The following is a 13322-nucleotide window of genomic DNA, read 5'->3' as shown; positions in this document are numbered from 1 at the left end:
CCTAATATGTTCTTCACTAAGCATTCTTTTGGCTGGAGCCTGTATTTTTCAAAGCTGTAAATCTGGGTGTAATTGACCTCCACATTAACCGGGTTCCTGGCAAAGTAGTGACCAGGCAGTTGAGCCATTGCTGAGTCAGTGGCTGCTACTCTTGTCTTCATGCAGGAGGGAGAGCCCAGGTTTCACCTTTAGAGTGATGACTCACTCCTTTAGGAAGACAAAGTGGTCAAGGAACTGGCTTTGAGCCCTTTCCCCTGTGTATTCCTGATTCTCATCTCCACAGGGACTTGGCTGGCCCACCGGTAGACACACAGAGAAATGAGAGTTCTAACGGCATTTTAAAATGTGAGGTGTCCTGGCCTCTGTGGGCTTGGGGAAGTCACTCTGGTCCCCTATCCTTTGGTACGCCTGCCTGATTTTAAACCTGCCTTGTAGAAATATAGAATAACAGTTCAAAATGTTGTCCTTCAAGTCAGACTGGCCTGGATTCAAGCCCAGACTTTGTCACAATCACCTCTGTGATTGTAGGCAAGTTACTTAATTTCTCTCTCATGCTTCCATATTTAAAATAGGGATATAACAATACCCATCTCAATAAATTGATGTGAGAGTTAAACAATGTAGTGACTATTAATCATGAAGCCTGGCACAAAACAGATACTCAATAAACATTAGCTACTCATTGTAATGATAATATTAATTACTGTAATGATAAAAATATTCTCTGGAATTATGTCAGTTTGCAGTGGTAATCATATATATAGATAGTAAATAATCTTCATTAATCTAAAAGATAACCCGCAAAGCCTAAGTAACCTCACACTTTTCTTCTCCTCCATAAGAAAACAAGAATCTGGCTTAGTTTCATCACTTCTCCCTGACTTCCCTCTAGTAAAGATTGGAAGACACTGAGTAATAATTTGTTTTACTTAGAAATTATTCTGGGGAAATAAGTCACAGAAAAAATCATGAAGCAAATCTTAGAGGCTTTGGAAGAGCATGCAGTTTATCACTCAACAGGTGTTTCCTGAGCACCTATTATGTGCAAAACATAAGGCTACAGACTCTTGGGGATGTAAAGACAGTTGAAACTTGAAAATAGCAAAAGATATTGGATGTAAACACAGTAGTACAGCTATTTGCAACTTGACCATGAGCCATGGTTGCCAAATGAGTGGGCTACAGACTAGGACCCAAAGGAGTCCAAGACCTTCAGGGGACTGAGGGACTCAGGAGGACTTAATGACAGACAGAAAGTTAAGTCTTGAGGTCTGTCCATGATTGAGCCAGAGAGAAGCAGAATGAGTCAACCCTGAACACAAGCAGGGGTGGGGCCACATAGGCCCTTTTTGGGAATAGCACATGGAGCAGTTTGGCTGGAGGGGAAGGCTCAGAAATGTGAGTGGTTGAAGATAATCCAAGAAGGTCTATTAGAAGCCGGTTCCACTTCCTCTTTGGTTTCGGGCTAGGGCAGAGCCCCACACAGGGCACTGAGAGTCACTGCCCAGGTGCCAGAGCAGAGGCAGCATCTGGAGCCAGCTAGCAGCTCAGTCTGAGGCCACAGCAGGACTGTGGTCATGCTAACATAGCCAGACTGGAAAATGAGTCACCTGGTCAGCATCTGCCAGGCTCAGTGTGCTATAGCAGAGTTCCTGGTAAGCGCTGGAAAACCATACACTTAGCATTGGCCTCCAAGAGGACCAACCAAGGCACCTGCCATTCTACCTGCCTTCTGGAAATGGCTCACCCACAGCTCTAGAAGTCCAGCGCCATTTATTTGAATACCTGCACTCTAAATACTGAAGCATATGTTGGTTCACAAACAACTGTCTTCATCATAAAATCACTCTTTCTCTGGCAAGAGAGAAGCTGCTGAGTCCTCAAAGCAACTTACCAACTGGAGGTTTGCTTAATTTGAGGAGGGAAAGAGTTCTCATGTCCTGCTGTCCCTGAGAAACAGGAAGAGAGCTGTATTTGAGAACAGAGCAAGCAACTCAACTGAATGCATGCCATCAAATCTCTGTGGGAGTGGAGAACCTTCTGAAGTGTCCACCTCCCTTGCTGCCCAATAGACACCCAGAATGGCTCCGTGAGCAGCTGCCTGGCAGGTCCTCCAGCTGTGGCAATAACTAAGAAGCATGCCAGGGTTGGTCGGGCTTGTAGGTGCACAAAGGGAAGAGAAGGTAGGGAAGGCTGGAATCGATTGAGAAACATCTGTGCAGGCATCTGAACAGAATCTCCTAGCAAGAAAGGGAGTGTTCAAAAGACAATGGAGAGTCAGAAAATGGAGAACTTTGAAGGTGGTGCTGCAAATAGGTGAGGAGAGGGAAGCAATGTGTCAAGGCAACGTATACAAAACAAAGAAGCCAAAATCCCCCTGAGCTGAGCACCGAACCCTGTCCCCCTCCTTGGCCCAGTTTTTGAGCAATCCCTTCAGATAATGGTGTAATTTTTTTCCTGATAAGATCCTTCAACTCCTAGATCAATAGTCTGTGGGAATGAAGTTGTTATTGTTTTCCAATCTAGCACTTCTGTAGTGAAAATAAATTCAGTGCAGACATGAATGTAGTCCTTTGCATATTCATCATGTCTCCAAGAAAGCAAGCAACTTTCAGCCTCTTGTACCTATGTGCCTCTTTCAGATGTGGTGATATGGCCAGGGTGCTGCCACACCATGGGATGATGAGTAAGGAGCCACCCTGGTCCTAAAGATGGTACCAGGTTTGCAATCTGAACAGAGAACTTCTAGCTGTGCCACTTCCTCATTCAGACAATACTGCCTGAGAACCCACTCACTGCGTACCATAGGAGGACTACGGAGTCCTCCAGGAGTTCTCTCTCCAGTAGAGGATCACACAGGCATATAACTTGGATAAAAGGGAGACACTAAGAATTGTATGAGATGAAAGAAGATAGGGTAAGCTTTTATGGAAGGGATAGTTATTGAGCTGGACAAAACTTGGATATATGGAAATAAGAATGGAAGTATCATAGGTAGCAAGAGATACCTTGAGCAGAGGCTCAGAGAAGGTCAGGCTCCGGGCAGGTTCTGAGAACAGCTTTATTGGAGTTTGGCCAGAGATTAGGGATGGGAAGGAAAAGAGCTTGAGTCAAGCTGGAGCAGCGGCTGGAAGTCAGGTCTGAAACTCTATCGCCTTTGCTCTGTTCTCTTCTTCTTTTACTTTCCTTCATTCCCTTTCACTTGCTTCCTTTCTCCCCAACTAAAATCTCCTCCTCCATCCAGACCTCAATCCCTCTGCCCATCCCAAACAGTGCAAAGGGTGTGAACATGGGGTTAGCGCAGACCTTGCACTGCTGTGGAGAAGGAAGGCAGAGACCAACTGTCCTCCCTGACAGCACACCGCCCACAGCCACAGGGTAAAAGGAGACACCCAGAACGCTGGCTCCTACAGAGCATCCCTGTGGCACATCTGAAATCTGCAGGCTCACAGAGATGCATTCCTGCTTGGCAAAGAGAATGAGATACTGATGACCCAAAAAAGATGCAGGGAAGTTCAGCTGGGAGAGGCAGTGTAAGGGACAGGTGAAAAAGTCCACTCTGGAGACAGATCTGAACAGTTGCAGCACCACCTGCTTCAAAACAGACATAATCATTCCCACCTTACTGTATAATGTGGATTAAATGAGAAATAATGTACTAAGCACAGGGCCTGATCCATATGAGTGCTCAATAACTATTTGGTTTTTATTGTTTGTTTTACACAAAAAAACTAAGACCAGGAAGGGCTGAAGTCCAAGCCAGTGAAATCAAGAGAATTCCAGAGGGAGCTCACTGGAATGGGAAGCACCACTGAACCCAATCTTACGAGATGCTCCAAACAGGAAATTCACACGGACCATCCACACTAAGTAAAGCCACTTAATGACTGGCACAGTGCCTGTCTCCCTAAAACATAAATGTATACATTTCTATAAGCAAGTGCTGGTGATGAGCCAAGTAGATGATCTTAACCACAGTCACATCAGAGATCAGGCCTTTGATGGTTTATCTGTATACAAGAAAGTCATTTTCCCTTTAAGCACTAGATTTCATGAATTTTTCTCTGGCTAAGTTATTCTTCAACTTACCAAATCATGTACTGCCATGTTATTCTGTAAAAGAGGCCTAGAGTGTCAGAGAGAAAACTCCATGCTTAAGGGCTATGAATCATACAGCCTCAAAGCCTCTGAGCTCAAATTTAGCCCTGCTTCCCTCCAAAAAGGGGGAAAATGGAGGGGGAATCAAAGAGGGAGGGGAAGTGCCTTGGCAGGTCCAGTAACCGGAGCTGCTCTCACTGATGGAGGGTTCCATCACCAGGGGGCAGCTAACAGACTTCACAGCAACCAGGACAGCCCGGCAGAGACCAGCCCACTCAGAGCTAACTGCCTGGGAAAATTCAGCTGCACCTTCAGTGGAGGATAAAGCAGCAGCAATTGGATAGAGTGGCCTAACCCTCCTGGTTAGGCTACACAAACCTTTCCAAAGGCACTAACACTTCACGAAACTGTGTGCTAAAACCACATGGAGGTCAGAACAAAGAGTACACCTGTAAGGAGTGAAAGGGAGAAAAAAGAGGAAGAGAGGGAAAAATGGGAAAGGAAAGTTATGGGCTCATTTTTATTCATCATATACTAAAACAGTGCTTTCTATTTGCCAGGTTCTAGTCTAAGCACTTTACAAAAACTCAGTTAATCCTTGTCTCTGACCTCATTTTACAGAAGAGGGGAGCTCAGCCAGAAGAGTCAATGACCTAAGAGCATATGGCCAGCACGTGGCAGGGCCAGGACTGGAACCTAGGCAGCCTTGCACCAGTCCATGCACTTAACGAACCCCCATCAGGAAAAGTCTTAGACCCTGTTGTAATGTGAGTATCTGGCCCAGAGTGTTAACACCCCATCAAACCACCCTGAAAATACTCAACAGTTACTCATGGAATGTTTATAGCTCTCTTCTATTGTTATTCTAACAATTATCTATTCTTATAATATCACATATTTCCCTGTGAATAAATATAAAGCAGAGAAAGAGTGAAGGAAATGGGTTTCCTTTGGCCCATCAATAAATTATTTGGCTAGTATGCCCAAGAGTTCCCACAGGCCAGCACTAGAGTCTCACTATGTCACCAGGGGCAGGCAGGAACAAGAAATTTAGGTGAGATGTTATCAAAAACCAGCTTTGAGTAGAAATGTTGTCATAGTAATCATGAAGGCTGGTCAAACACACCACCAGGAGAACAGGCTTGGGATGGATTCAAGAACTAGCAGCCACACAAATTCTGGCCCCTCTGACTGTCAGGACATGTTTTCCGGTCTGGCTCGCCCACCAGTGTCCATCTCTATTGCGGGGACTTCTGCCTCTGAGCTCCCTCTTGTCTCTTTGCTATTTAACTTTTCTTAGCTCTGCCCTGCACCCTGCCCAGTTCTCTGGACAATCCATCCCAGTGGTAGATGTGGCTAGATTTATATTCCCTTGAGACACAGGTGGCAAATACAAAGCCCACAGGCTAAATCCAGCCCTCCACCTTTTTTTATCCAGCCCAGCACCTTGGTTCTACCCAGTGGCAGCACTGAGCTCCTTGCCCCTAGTTAAGGAGTGGTTACATTTATACAATCCTAAGATGACATTCGGCCCATTGAAGGCAACCGGCAAGGCTGATGTGGCCCCCAGTGAAAATGACTTTGATGCCCCTGCCTTAAGAGGCTGCTCAGCACTGTGTAAGCCACCCACCTTAACAGGCTCTCAGCTCCAGACTGCCACACACACGCTGCTATAAAGAACGTGAATCATGTCATTGGGAAAACTGAGGTGGTTACATCAGTTCTTCCCTAGAATAACTTGCATAAAAGTGTGCTGTTACCTCAGTCCAGATGTTTGAGGGGCAGGAATGGCCTGGGCTCTTCGTGTCACCCAGCCTTAGATCATCCCACCCTTTTGTGAGCTAGCAGGCCCAAGACAATCACGATTTTCTGAGTTCCCATTTTATGCTAGTTGTGTGCTTTTCTTCCATCAGAGACTCTCTGACCCTACTTTTGAAGATCCTCCTGCTGCCCCTGCCCCCAAGAGTCCTTCCTGCCTTTGTTCTCTGGCCAAGTGCCCTTTGGTTAGGGTGTTCTTTGTGTCCTGATGGTGTGTCTCCTGTCACTGTCATCCTCCCTGGTTCAGGGATGATATTTCTTTGTGCTTTGGAAGCACAGTAGAAAAAACCCTTTGATATACACTGAGTCATGTGTCACAAAACAGTCTTCGAAGGCCTGCCACAAATACAGAAAAGTGCCCATACAAAAATAAACAATCATTGGTTCTCAGCTATTGGAAAAGATGCTGCCAGCTTTCTGGGAGCATTGTGGTATAAAGTCTGGCTACAAATAAATAGCCTGCTTGGGTTAGGCTATTTTGTTATGGAGGGGAAATGCAGCTGTAGGAACTAACAAAGATCTGACCAGGGGAGGGCGGAGCCTTAGAGAGCTCCTCCTGTCAGTGGGGACCACTGTATTCCTCCAAGGCAGGCAGGGCAAGTGGGAATGGTTCCCACATATTCTCTCAGAACCCCCTCCCCTCCAGCTCCCCTACCCAGTCAGTTGTGCTACTGCATCAGTCAGAAGCAGCACGGATGGACTCTCCCAGATACACGGAGGCCAATGCAGGGAATGGAGTTCTGCCAGAGCAGCTACAGTGCAGGAAGCTCCAAGGCAAGCCACGTGGCCAGCCACGTGGTCTCCTGCCATTTTGTGGGCATATGTCCCACCTCCTAGTTGGACTGTAATTTCTCCACAGCAAGGCCACTGCAGCACCCAGCAAAGGCTGACTATTGGAAAGCAAAACTGACTGCCTCCCATACCCATCCGCCACCTGTCTGTGGGACCTGTCTCATGACCAGGCTCCCAGAATTACTGAAACATCCACATGCCTGTCTTGCATGCTTCTCCTTGCTGTGAGCCAGGAAGGATACAGGAAACAGGAAAGCATATCGCCTGCTGGTCCAGGGTTCCTATCTAGTCCAGGAGAATCCATTGCTCTCTTTTTAAAGGCTGCTACGAATAACGCTAGCCAAAAAGCCTCGTTTGCAGCTGATGTTTGAATTATAGAGTTATTGGGTGCTACTGCAGGGCCAAATAAACCTTTGATAGTGACCTTACATGTCACTTGCCTGCTGCTCTGAGTTCCCAGAAACTGGAAACAAGAACGTGCTGCCATCTGCACTGAGAATATTTTTAAATAGCTTTATTTAAACTGTTCTTATAATGAAGAGGGAATGTTTTGCATTTCCCAGGAATCACTGTTCATGCAAATGAGATGAAAACTGGCATGCTATGCTCCAGAGTGGTCAGATGGAAAGCCAGCCCCTTTGAGGAATGCCGGTCTATCTGCTCTCGCTCATGGGTCCCAGCTCCTATAGCACATGGCTATCCTGAGCAGGGCCAAAGAGCAGGGTGACCAAAGCAAATAATGGCTTTCTCCTGGCCAGGGGGAAAATGAACAAATCAGTGTGATTTTCTCAAAAGTAAACTGTATTCCCATAACTCTTTTTAAATATTTGCCTACTACCAGTTTGTACTGGTCAGGACTCAGAATCAACTAACAACTGGTCAAGTAGCACCAAATATTTGCAGAAAAAAGAATGTGTGGTTGCAGCTCAATTTGCTAGATTCCGGAGGAAAAGGTGAATCCAGGGGTGTCTCTTGGACCATGTGGGCAGCATGGAGCTGGGCTCCAGCAACAGTCAGACACTAGCTGAGCCTTTTCTACACAACTGCATTCTTCTTTTTCTCCTTTTAACTGGCGTGTTTTGCTACTTAGTCCACACAGTGGAAGATGTCTGCCCAGATCTCCCAAGATCACATGTTAATACTCTGGAGAGAAAACCTGATGGGCCCGTGTAAGTCAAGACTCCACCCCTAGTCCAATAAGCTCTATCCAGAGAGCTGAGGTCAACAATACAAAGTGGCCACAAGATGTCTGCCATGTGACCTGGGCATCAGGGCAGGGCAGTCCCAAGCAAGGGAGGAGGTGGTGAAAAGCTACTGCATAGGGGACACGTGTCAGTGCTCCAGCATGCCACAGAGAGCCCCCCCGGACCCAAGGCTGGCACCGCCAAAACCCAGTGGGGAAACACTGAGCAGTTTTAACACGTCCTCCAGACGCACCACAAGCACCTTTTCTTGCACTGCATAGGAACAGAGAGAGGGGACACCTTCTACAACATCTCATGTAATCCTGTAAGACAATGCAACAGACTCTGTTCTGCAGATGACAACACTGAGGCTCACAGAGGTGAAGCAGCTGGCCCAAGGTCACATGGCTAGTACACAGTAAAACAAAATTCAAATCGATGTGGGACTCCAAAGCCCACTTGCGCTCCATCCATTTTTCCATAGTGATCCCCAAATGAACTCTGCCCAGGTGTATGTGTCCTTCATTGGAGACGAGCATTCACCTAGAAGCTGGCTGCCATTTGCTGTGGCTGAGACTTCTACAAGACCCTCAGTTTGCCAAGCACTGATGCAGCTAGTCCTGTGAGGATTCTGGCCTCAGCACAGAGACCCCCAGGATCCCCAAGTCAGAAGGGCCCAGCAGGTACCTGACCCCGGTGCTCCTGTTCTGACACACGGACCACGCCCCCAGGTGGAACATTTCAGCCCCAAGCTACCATAAGTCGTATACTGTTCAAGTGCTACTGATGCCACTTCCGGTTTGCATTTTGTGTTTTTTTTGTTTTGTTTTGTTTTTACAGTTCGTTGCTCATCCTAACTGTCAGCAGCAATTGCTCACCATGTGGTATGAAAATCTCTCAGGCTTACGTCAACAGTCTATCGCTGTGAAATTCCTGGCTGTCTTTGGAGTCTCCCTAGGCCTCCCTTTTCTCGCCATAGCCTATTGGATTGCTCCGTGCAGCAAGGTACAGACTGCTTAAGGTGCATGTCTTTGTGGTTCTTTTCTCTTAGCACGATCAAAGTCCATTTTGTTCAAATAAGCAATAATCATTTCCCACATTTAAGGGAAATAGCACTGAGATACACAGCACAAGTAGAAAACCACAGTAGAGAGAAAAAAATGTTAAGATCTACTTTCTTTTAACCATCATTTTAAAAAAGAGAGCGAGAAAGAGGAATGATAAAATGGGAAATTTTAAACATGGCAGACAGTCTGACCAATAACAGATCAGAGAGGGGAAAAAGGCATTTTTCCTCCTCTAATTATGCAATATTTTACACACATCCTCCAAACCCACAGCAACAGTAATTGTAATAATAGTAAGAGGAACGCCCTACACTTATCAAGTACGTTCCTTTTGCCATGTAAGCCCTTGTCATGGAGTGCATTCTGCATTCCACTCCCTCAGTTACACGATGCCACACACCCTCAGTGAGACACGTTCAGAAAAGAGGGAAAACCGGCAGACTGAGAGTCAAACACAGCTCAGATGGAGGCACTCATATGCAAGTCAGCATCTTCCCAGTGTCTTCGCCTTTCCTGATTGGGTTCTGGCCCACAGACAGCTAATTAGGTCACGAAAAGGAAAAAGACAAAGGAAAGAAAAGAGCTGACAAGGTACAAAGCCATGTTCTTTTCTCATGAGGAAGGGAAAGTATCTGATGTCCACTGGTGATGAAAGCAATGGAACCAGCAGATCCCAAGCTGCCACACAAACACACACTGCCATCCCTACAGCCCAGCTACTTAATTTAAAGCCACAAAGAGCACCAGCAGGCATTCCAGCTGCATGCAAGCATTAGCGCCTGTAAGACCAAACCATGCAAAAATGTTGAAATATGTTTCGTGAGTTAAGAAGGTCATTAAAAGTTCCAAAGCTGCATTTATCTAGAGATATATTTAAAAAGGAATTCAGCTTAAGTAATCAACATTCAGTAGAGAAAATACAACTACAGGGAGATTAGTTCCACAAAAATGTGATCAGCTAAGGCAGTTAATAAAAGTTTCATCAGAGCCCTGGCTGGTGTAGCTCAGTGGATTGAGTGCGGGCCTGCAAACCAGAGGATCGTGGTTCAATTCCCAGTCAGGGCACATGCCTGGGTTGCAGGCCAGTTCCCAATGGGGGACACAGAAGAGGCAACCATACATTGATATTTCTCTCCCTCTCTCCTTCCCCTCTAAAGATAAATAAATAAAATCTTTAAAAAAATTTAATCAGTGAATGATTAAACTCTGCCAAGAGGGGAACTCGTGCTAGGCTGGTGGGCGCTGGACTTCAGGGCTGCTGATGAGGTCACCTAACCAGGCAGGCAATTAACTGACTGCCTTGGAGTGGGACGGGTGTCACAGAGGAGGGTTAGGACTCAAACTCCTTCTTCCACAGAATGGTATTAAAAATAAAAGTCCTCGCACTGAGTATTGGTGGTGTTCAACCTTACCGCTACTGAGGATTTTGTTTCCAGGTCAGCCTACCATGACACGGATTTCCCAAACAATACCTGTGTAGACAAAGGCAGTGCTTCCTGTCCTTCACTATGAGGTGAAAAAACAAAACGAGAGTGAGTGAAAACAAAACTAACAAGATTTAAAGCTGGATTAGAGCTGGCCATTGGTTTTAGGCACAGGCAGTCACAGTGGAATTACCTAGTCTGTGCTGCAAATTAGGTCACTGCCTTCACCCAGAGCCTACACAGATGGGGCGCTTCCTCCCTACTCTCTGAGCCCCAGGCTAATTCTACATGCAATCATTAAAATGACCACCACTTAGTGGAGAAAACACGGCCAATCCTCACTTTTGCTGTAAAACTAGATGTGACATCTTCCAGGAAACAGGGACTACTAGCCAGCATCAGCAAATTAGTTTGTCTCTGCCTGCCTGAGAAAATATTCGCAAAGAAATGATATTCCAGGGCCAACTTTTTAGTAGGTCTGAAAAAAAGAATCTTAGCCAAAATCATGCAGATATGATAGAGGGACAGTATGTGTGTAAGGAGGAGGGAATTTTGGGCTTTCTTGGGGCTAAGTAAATCCAGGAGACTGACACCACTGTGGAAATAGGGGTCAGATGTATAGCAGTGCTCTGGAACATTCTAGAAGAAATGTCTGCAGGAAAGTTTGGCCCCACAGTTGGGACTTCCTCTCCTCTGTTCAGGTGTACATCTGATTGATATTTGTTGCTCCTGGAACCACCAGTAAGACTTAGAAATAGAGCACCCAAGATAAAGCACCTGGTCCTCAAGCCAGGTTTCTGGGGTTTCTGTGTGCTTTCTGGGCTCCAGGTCCGAGCTCGCTGCAGGGGAGGATGTGTCCAGAGCTGAGTGAAGAGTCTTAGTCTATGGCATGAGATAATTTTTGGAAGCTGTGCTTCTTCTGAGGAAAGATTTTCTCATTAAAAAGTCTGTCAAGTCCTGGCTGGTGTGGTTCAGTGGACTGAGTGCCAGCCTGTGAACCAAAAGGTCACCAGTTCAATTCTGGGTCAGAGCACATGCCTGGGTTGCAGGCCAGGTCCCCCAGTTGGGGGCATGAGAGAGGTAACTGATCGATGTTTCTCTCACACATTCATGCTTCTCTCCCTCTTTCTCCTTCCCTTCCCCTCTCTCTGAAAAAAAGAATTAAAATTGTAAAAGTTTGTCAAACTTGCTCTGAGGTAGCCAAAAGAGATAAAATTATCAAGATATGTTTAGTCTTGCCCTTCACCATTTAAAAAGAAACCTTTTCAAGTTTGGCAGAGATTATATTACAAAGGGGTAATGCCTTCCATGTGAAGAAACCAGCCCTCCCCAGAGGCCCCTGGCGCCTGAACACAATGCCCCCCACGAGGAGCAACACTGTGGGAAGCTCTGTCAGTGCGTCAGCATCCCTCTGCCCAGGGGGTCGCTGCCTTTGTATCTGTCTAGTAATTCTATGGAAAGGACAATGTCATTCCAGCAAGTCCATGGTCTGATGACCTTATCCCACCATCCTCAAAGAAATTAGACCCGTCAGGGTCTAATTCTGTGATAAATGCATTCACAAAATCTCACTGCTAAACCTCATCAGCCAGCCGCTGTCTGTCAATGTCTAACCAGTGCTGAGATCTCTGCTTTCAACCTAATGGTGCATTCACTGCCTAAGAGTTGCTGTCACCACCGAGGGACACCAAAATAATCTGATCGGCCTGCCAAAATCACCTCGTCACTTATTTCCTATTGAGTTTTCCAGACTGTTAATCCTACTTTTACCCAAATTCAGAGGGTCCCTAGGAAATACAAATAAGGTTATAAGGTTAAGGGCATCCACACAAGTTCAGGTCACTGACATGGTGATTGAAGAGGATGACCAACGTCACAGACATGTACACGTTGTGCTAACTGCTAGTCAGAAGCATAGATAGGTTTGCCAGCGTCCATAAATAGAACAGCAAATTTTTTAAATAACTTCCATTGTAAACACCAACATGGGTGGGGTCAGGCAGCCCCTGAGGGGCCAGTGGGCCCCTAACCACATGGATGCCTTCAGACGGTATTTTCCTAGATAGCGCTCAGCAAGGGCCCAGTTGCCAAAGGCCTTTGTGATGGATTAGGCTCCTTTCCATCCTCTGCTGTTCCACCAGTTTAGGCTGTCTACCTGTTCAGACCTGACAGCTGAAAGGACAGCAGTCATGTTCCAGGGCTGGGTGTCTATAGAGCAGGTAGACTAGAGCAGAAGTCAGCATCGCGAGCGCGCTGAGGAACCGCCCAAGTCCTAATCACAAAAGTACGAGAGGGGAAGCCAACTTCCTTTGTTACCTGTTACCCTGCACTGTTCCACTGTCCTCATAAATTAATCCCAGGACTCAAGACGGGAGAACCGTCAACAACTTTAGACTCCCACCTGATATCTTTGTAATGTGCAGTCTATCAGTACTTATTGCCATCCAACTCTTGCCTGCAGAAATGTCAGTGTTAGTCATTGCCCCCAACCCTTAGCCCCTGCCCAAATAAAAACATCTGGTCAGGAAGGCAAGGGGGAGTCTACAGTTTTTGAAGAGCCCTGCTTTGCCTTTCCAAAGCTAAAATAGTTTGACACACGCGGTGCAGGGCCAGGTGGGAGAGAAAAGAGTCTCCAAAGGCCTCAGCATCTCCCTCATTTGTCATAGCTCTCCCTCAAAGCAGAGCGCTATACTGGGTTTAAAGAAAATCATGACACAATTTTTGAAGCATCCCCATGGATGGGGAGATTTGTGCCAGGAAATAGAGCATTTGTTACTCTTTTGTTACAAAAGCTCCTGCCCTCAAATCGAAAAGGAGAGTCCACTGCGTTACCCTGCTAGCATCGGATTTGAGAATGCCAGGAGGCTGATCCCTTTCATACCTAGCCCCGCCTGAGACCAGCAACACCCTCCCCATCTCTGTATCTATTTCCTACCACA

The 13322-nt window shown here is 46.3% G+C and overlaps 1 protein-coding gene across 1 annotated transcript in view; it reads left to right on the top strand.

Moving 5' to 3' along the window:
- TRPC7 (transient receptor potential cation channel subfamily C member 7) overlaps positions 1-13322 on the top strand; it is a 147840-nt gene that overhangs the window by 81842 nt on the left and 52676 nt on the right. Inside the window, exon 4 of the mRNA XM_053672760.1 lies at positions 8733-8897. Coding sequence (XP_053528735.1) covers positions 8733-8897 — 165 coding nt within the window. The remainder of the gene's footprint in view (positions 1-8732; positions 8898-13322) is intronic.

Source organism: Artibeus jamaicensis, unplaced genomic scaffold, assembly GCF_021234435.1.
Source record: "Artibeus jamaicensis isolate MK-2021 breed Jamaican fruit bat unplaced genomic scaffold, CSHL_Jam_final contig_786, whole genome shotgun sequence".
In the NCBI taxonomy this organism is placed as follows: domain Eukaryota; kingdom Metazoa; phylum Chordata; class Mammalia; order Chiroptera; family Phyllostomidae; genus Artibeus; species Artibeus jamaicensis.
This window is presented reverse-complemented; position numbering and strand designations above follow the sequence as displayed.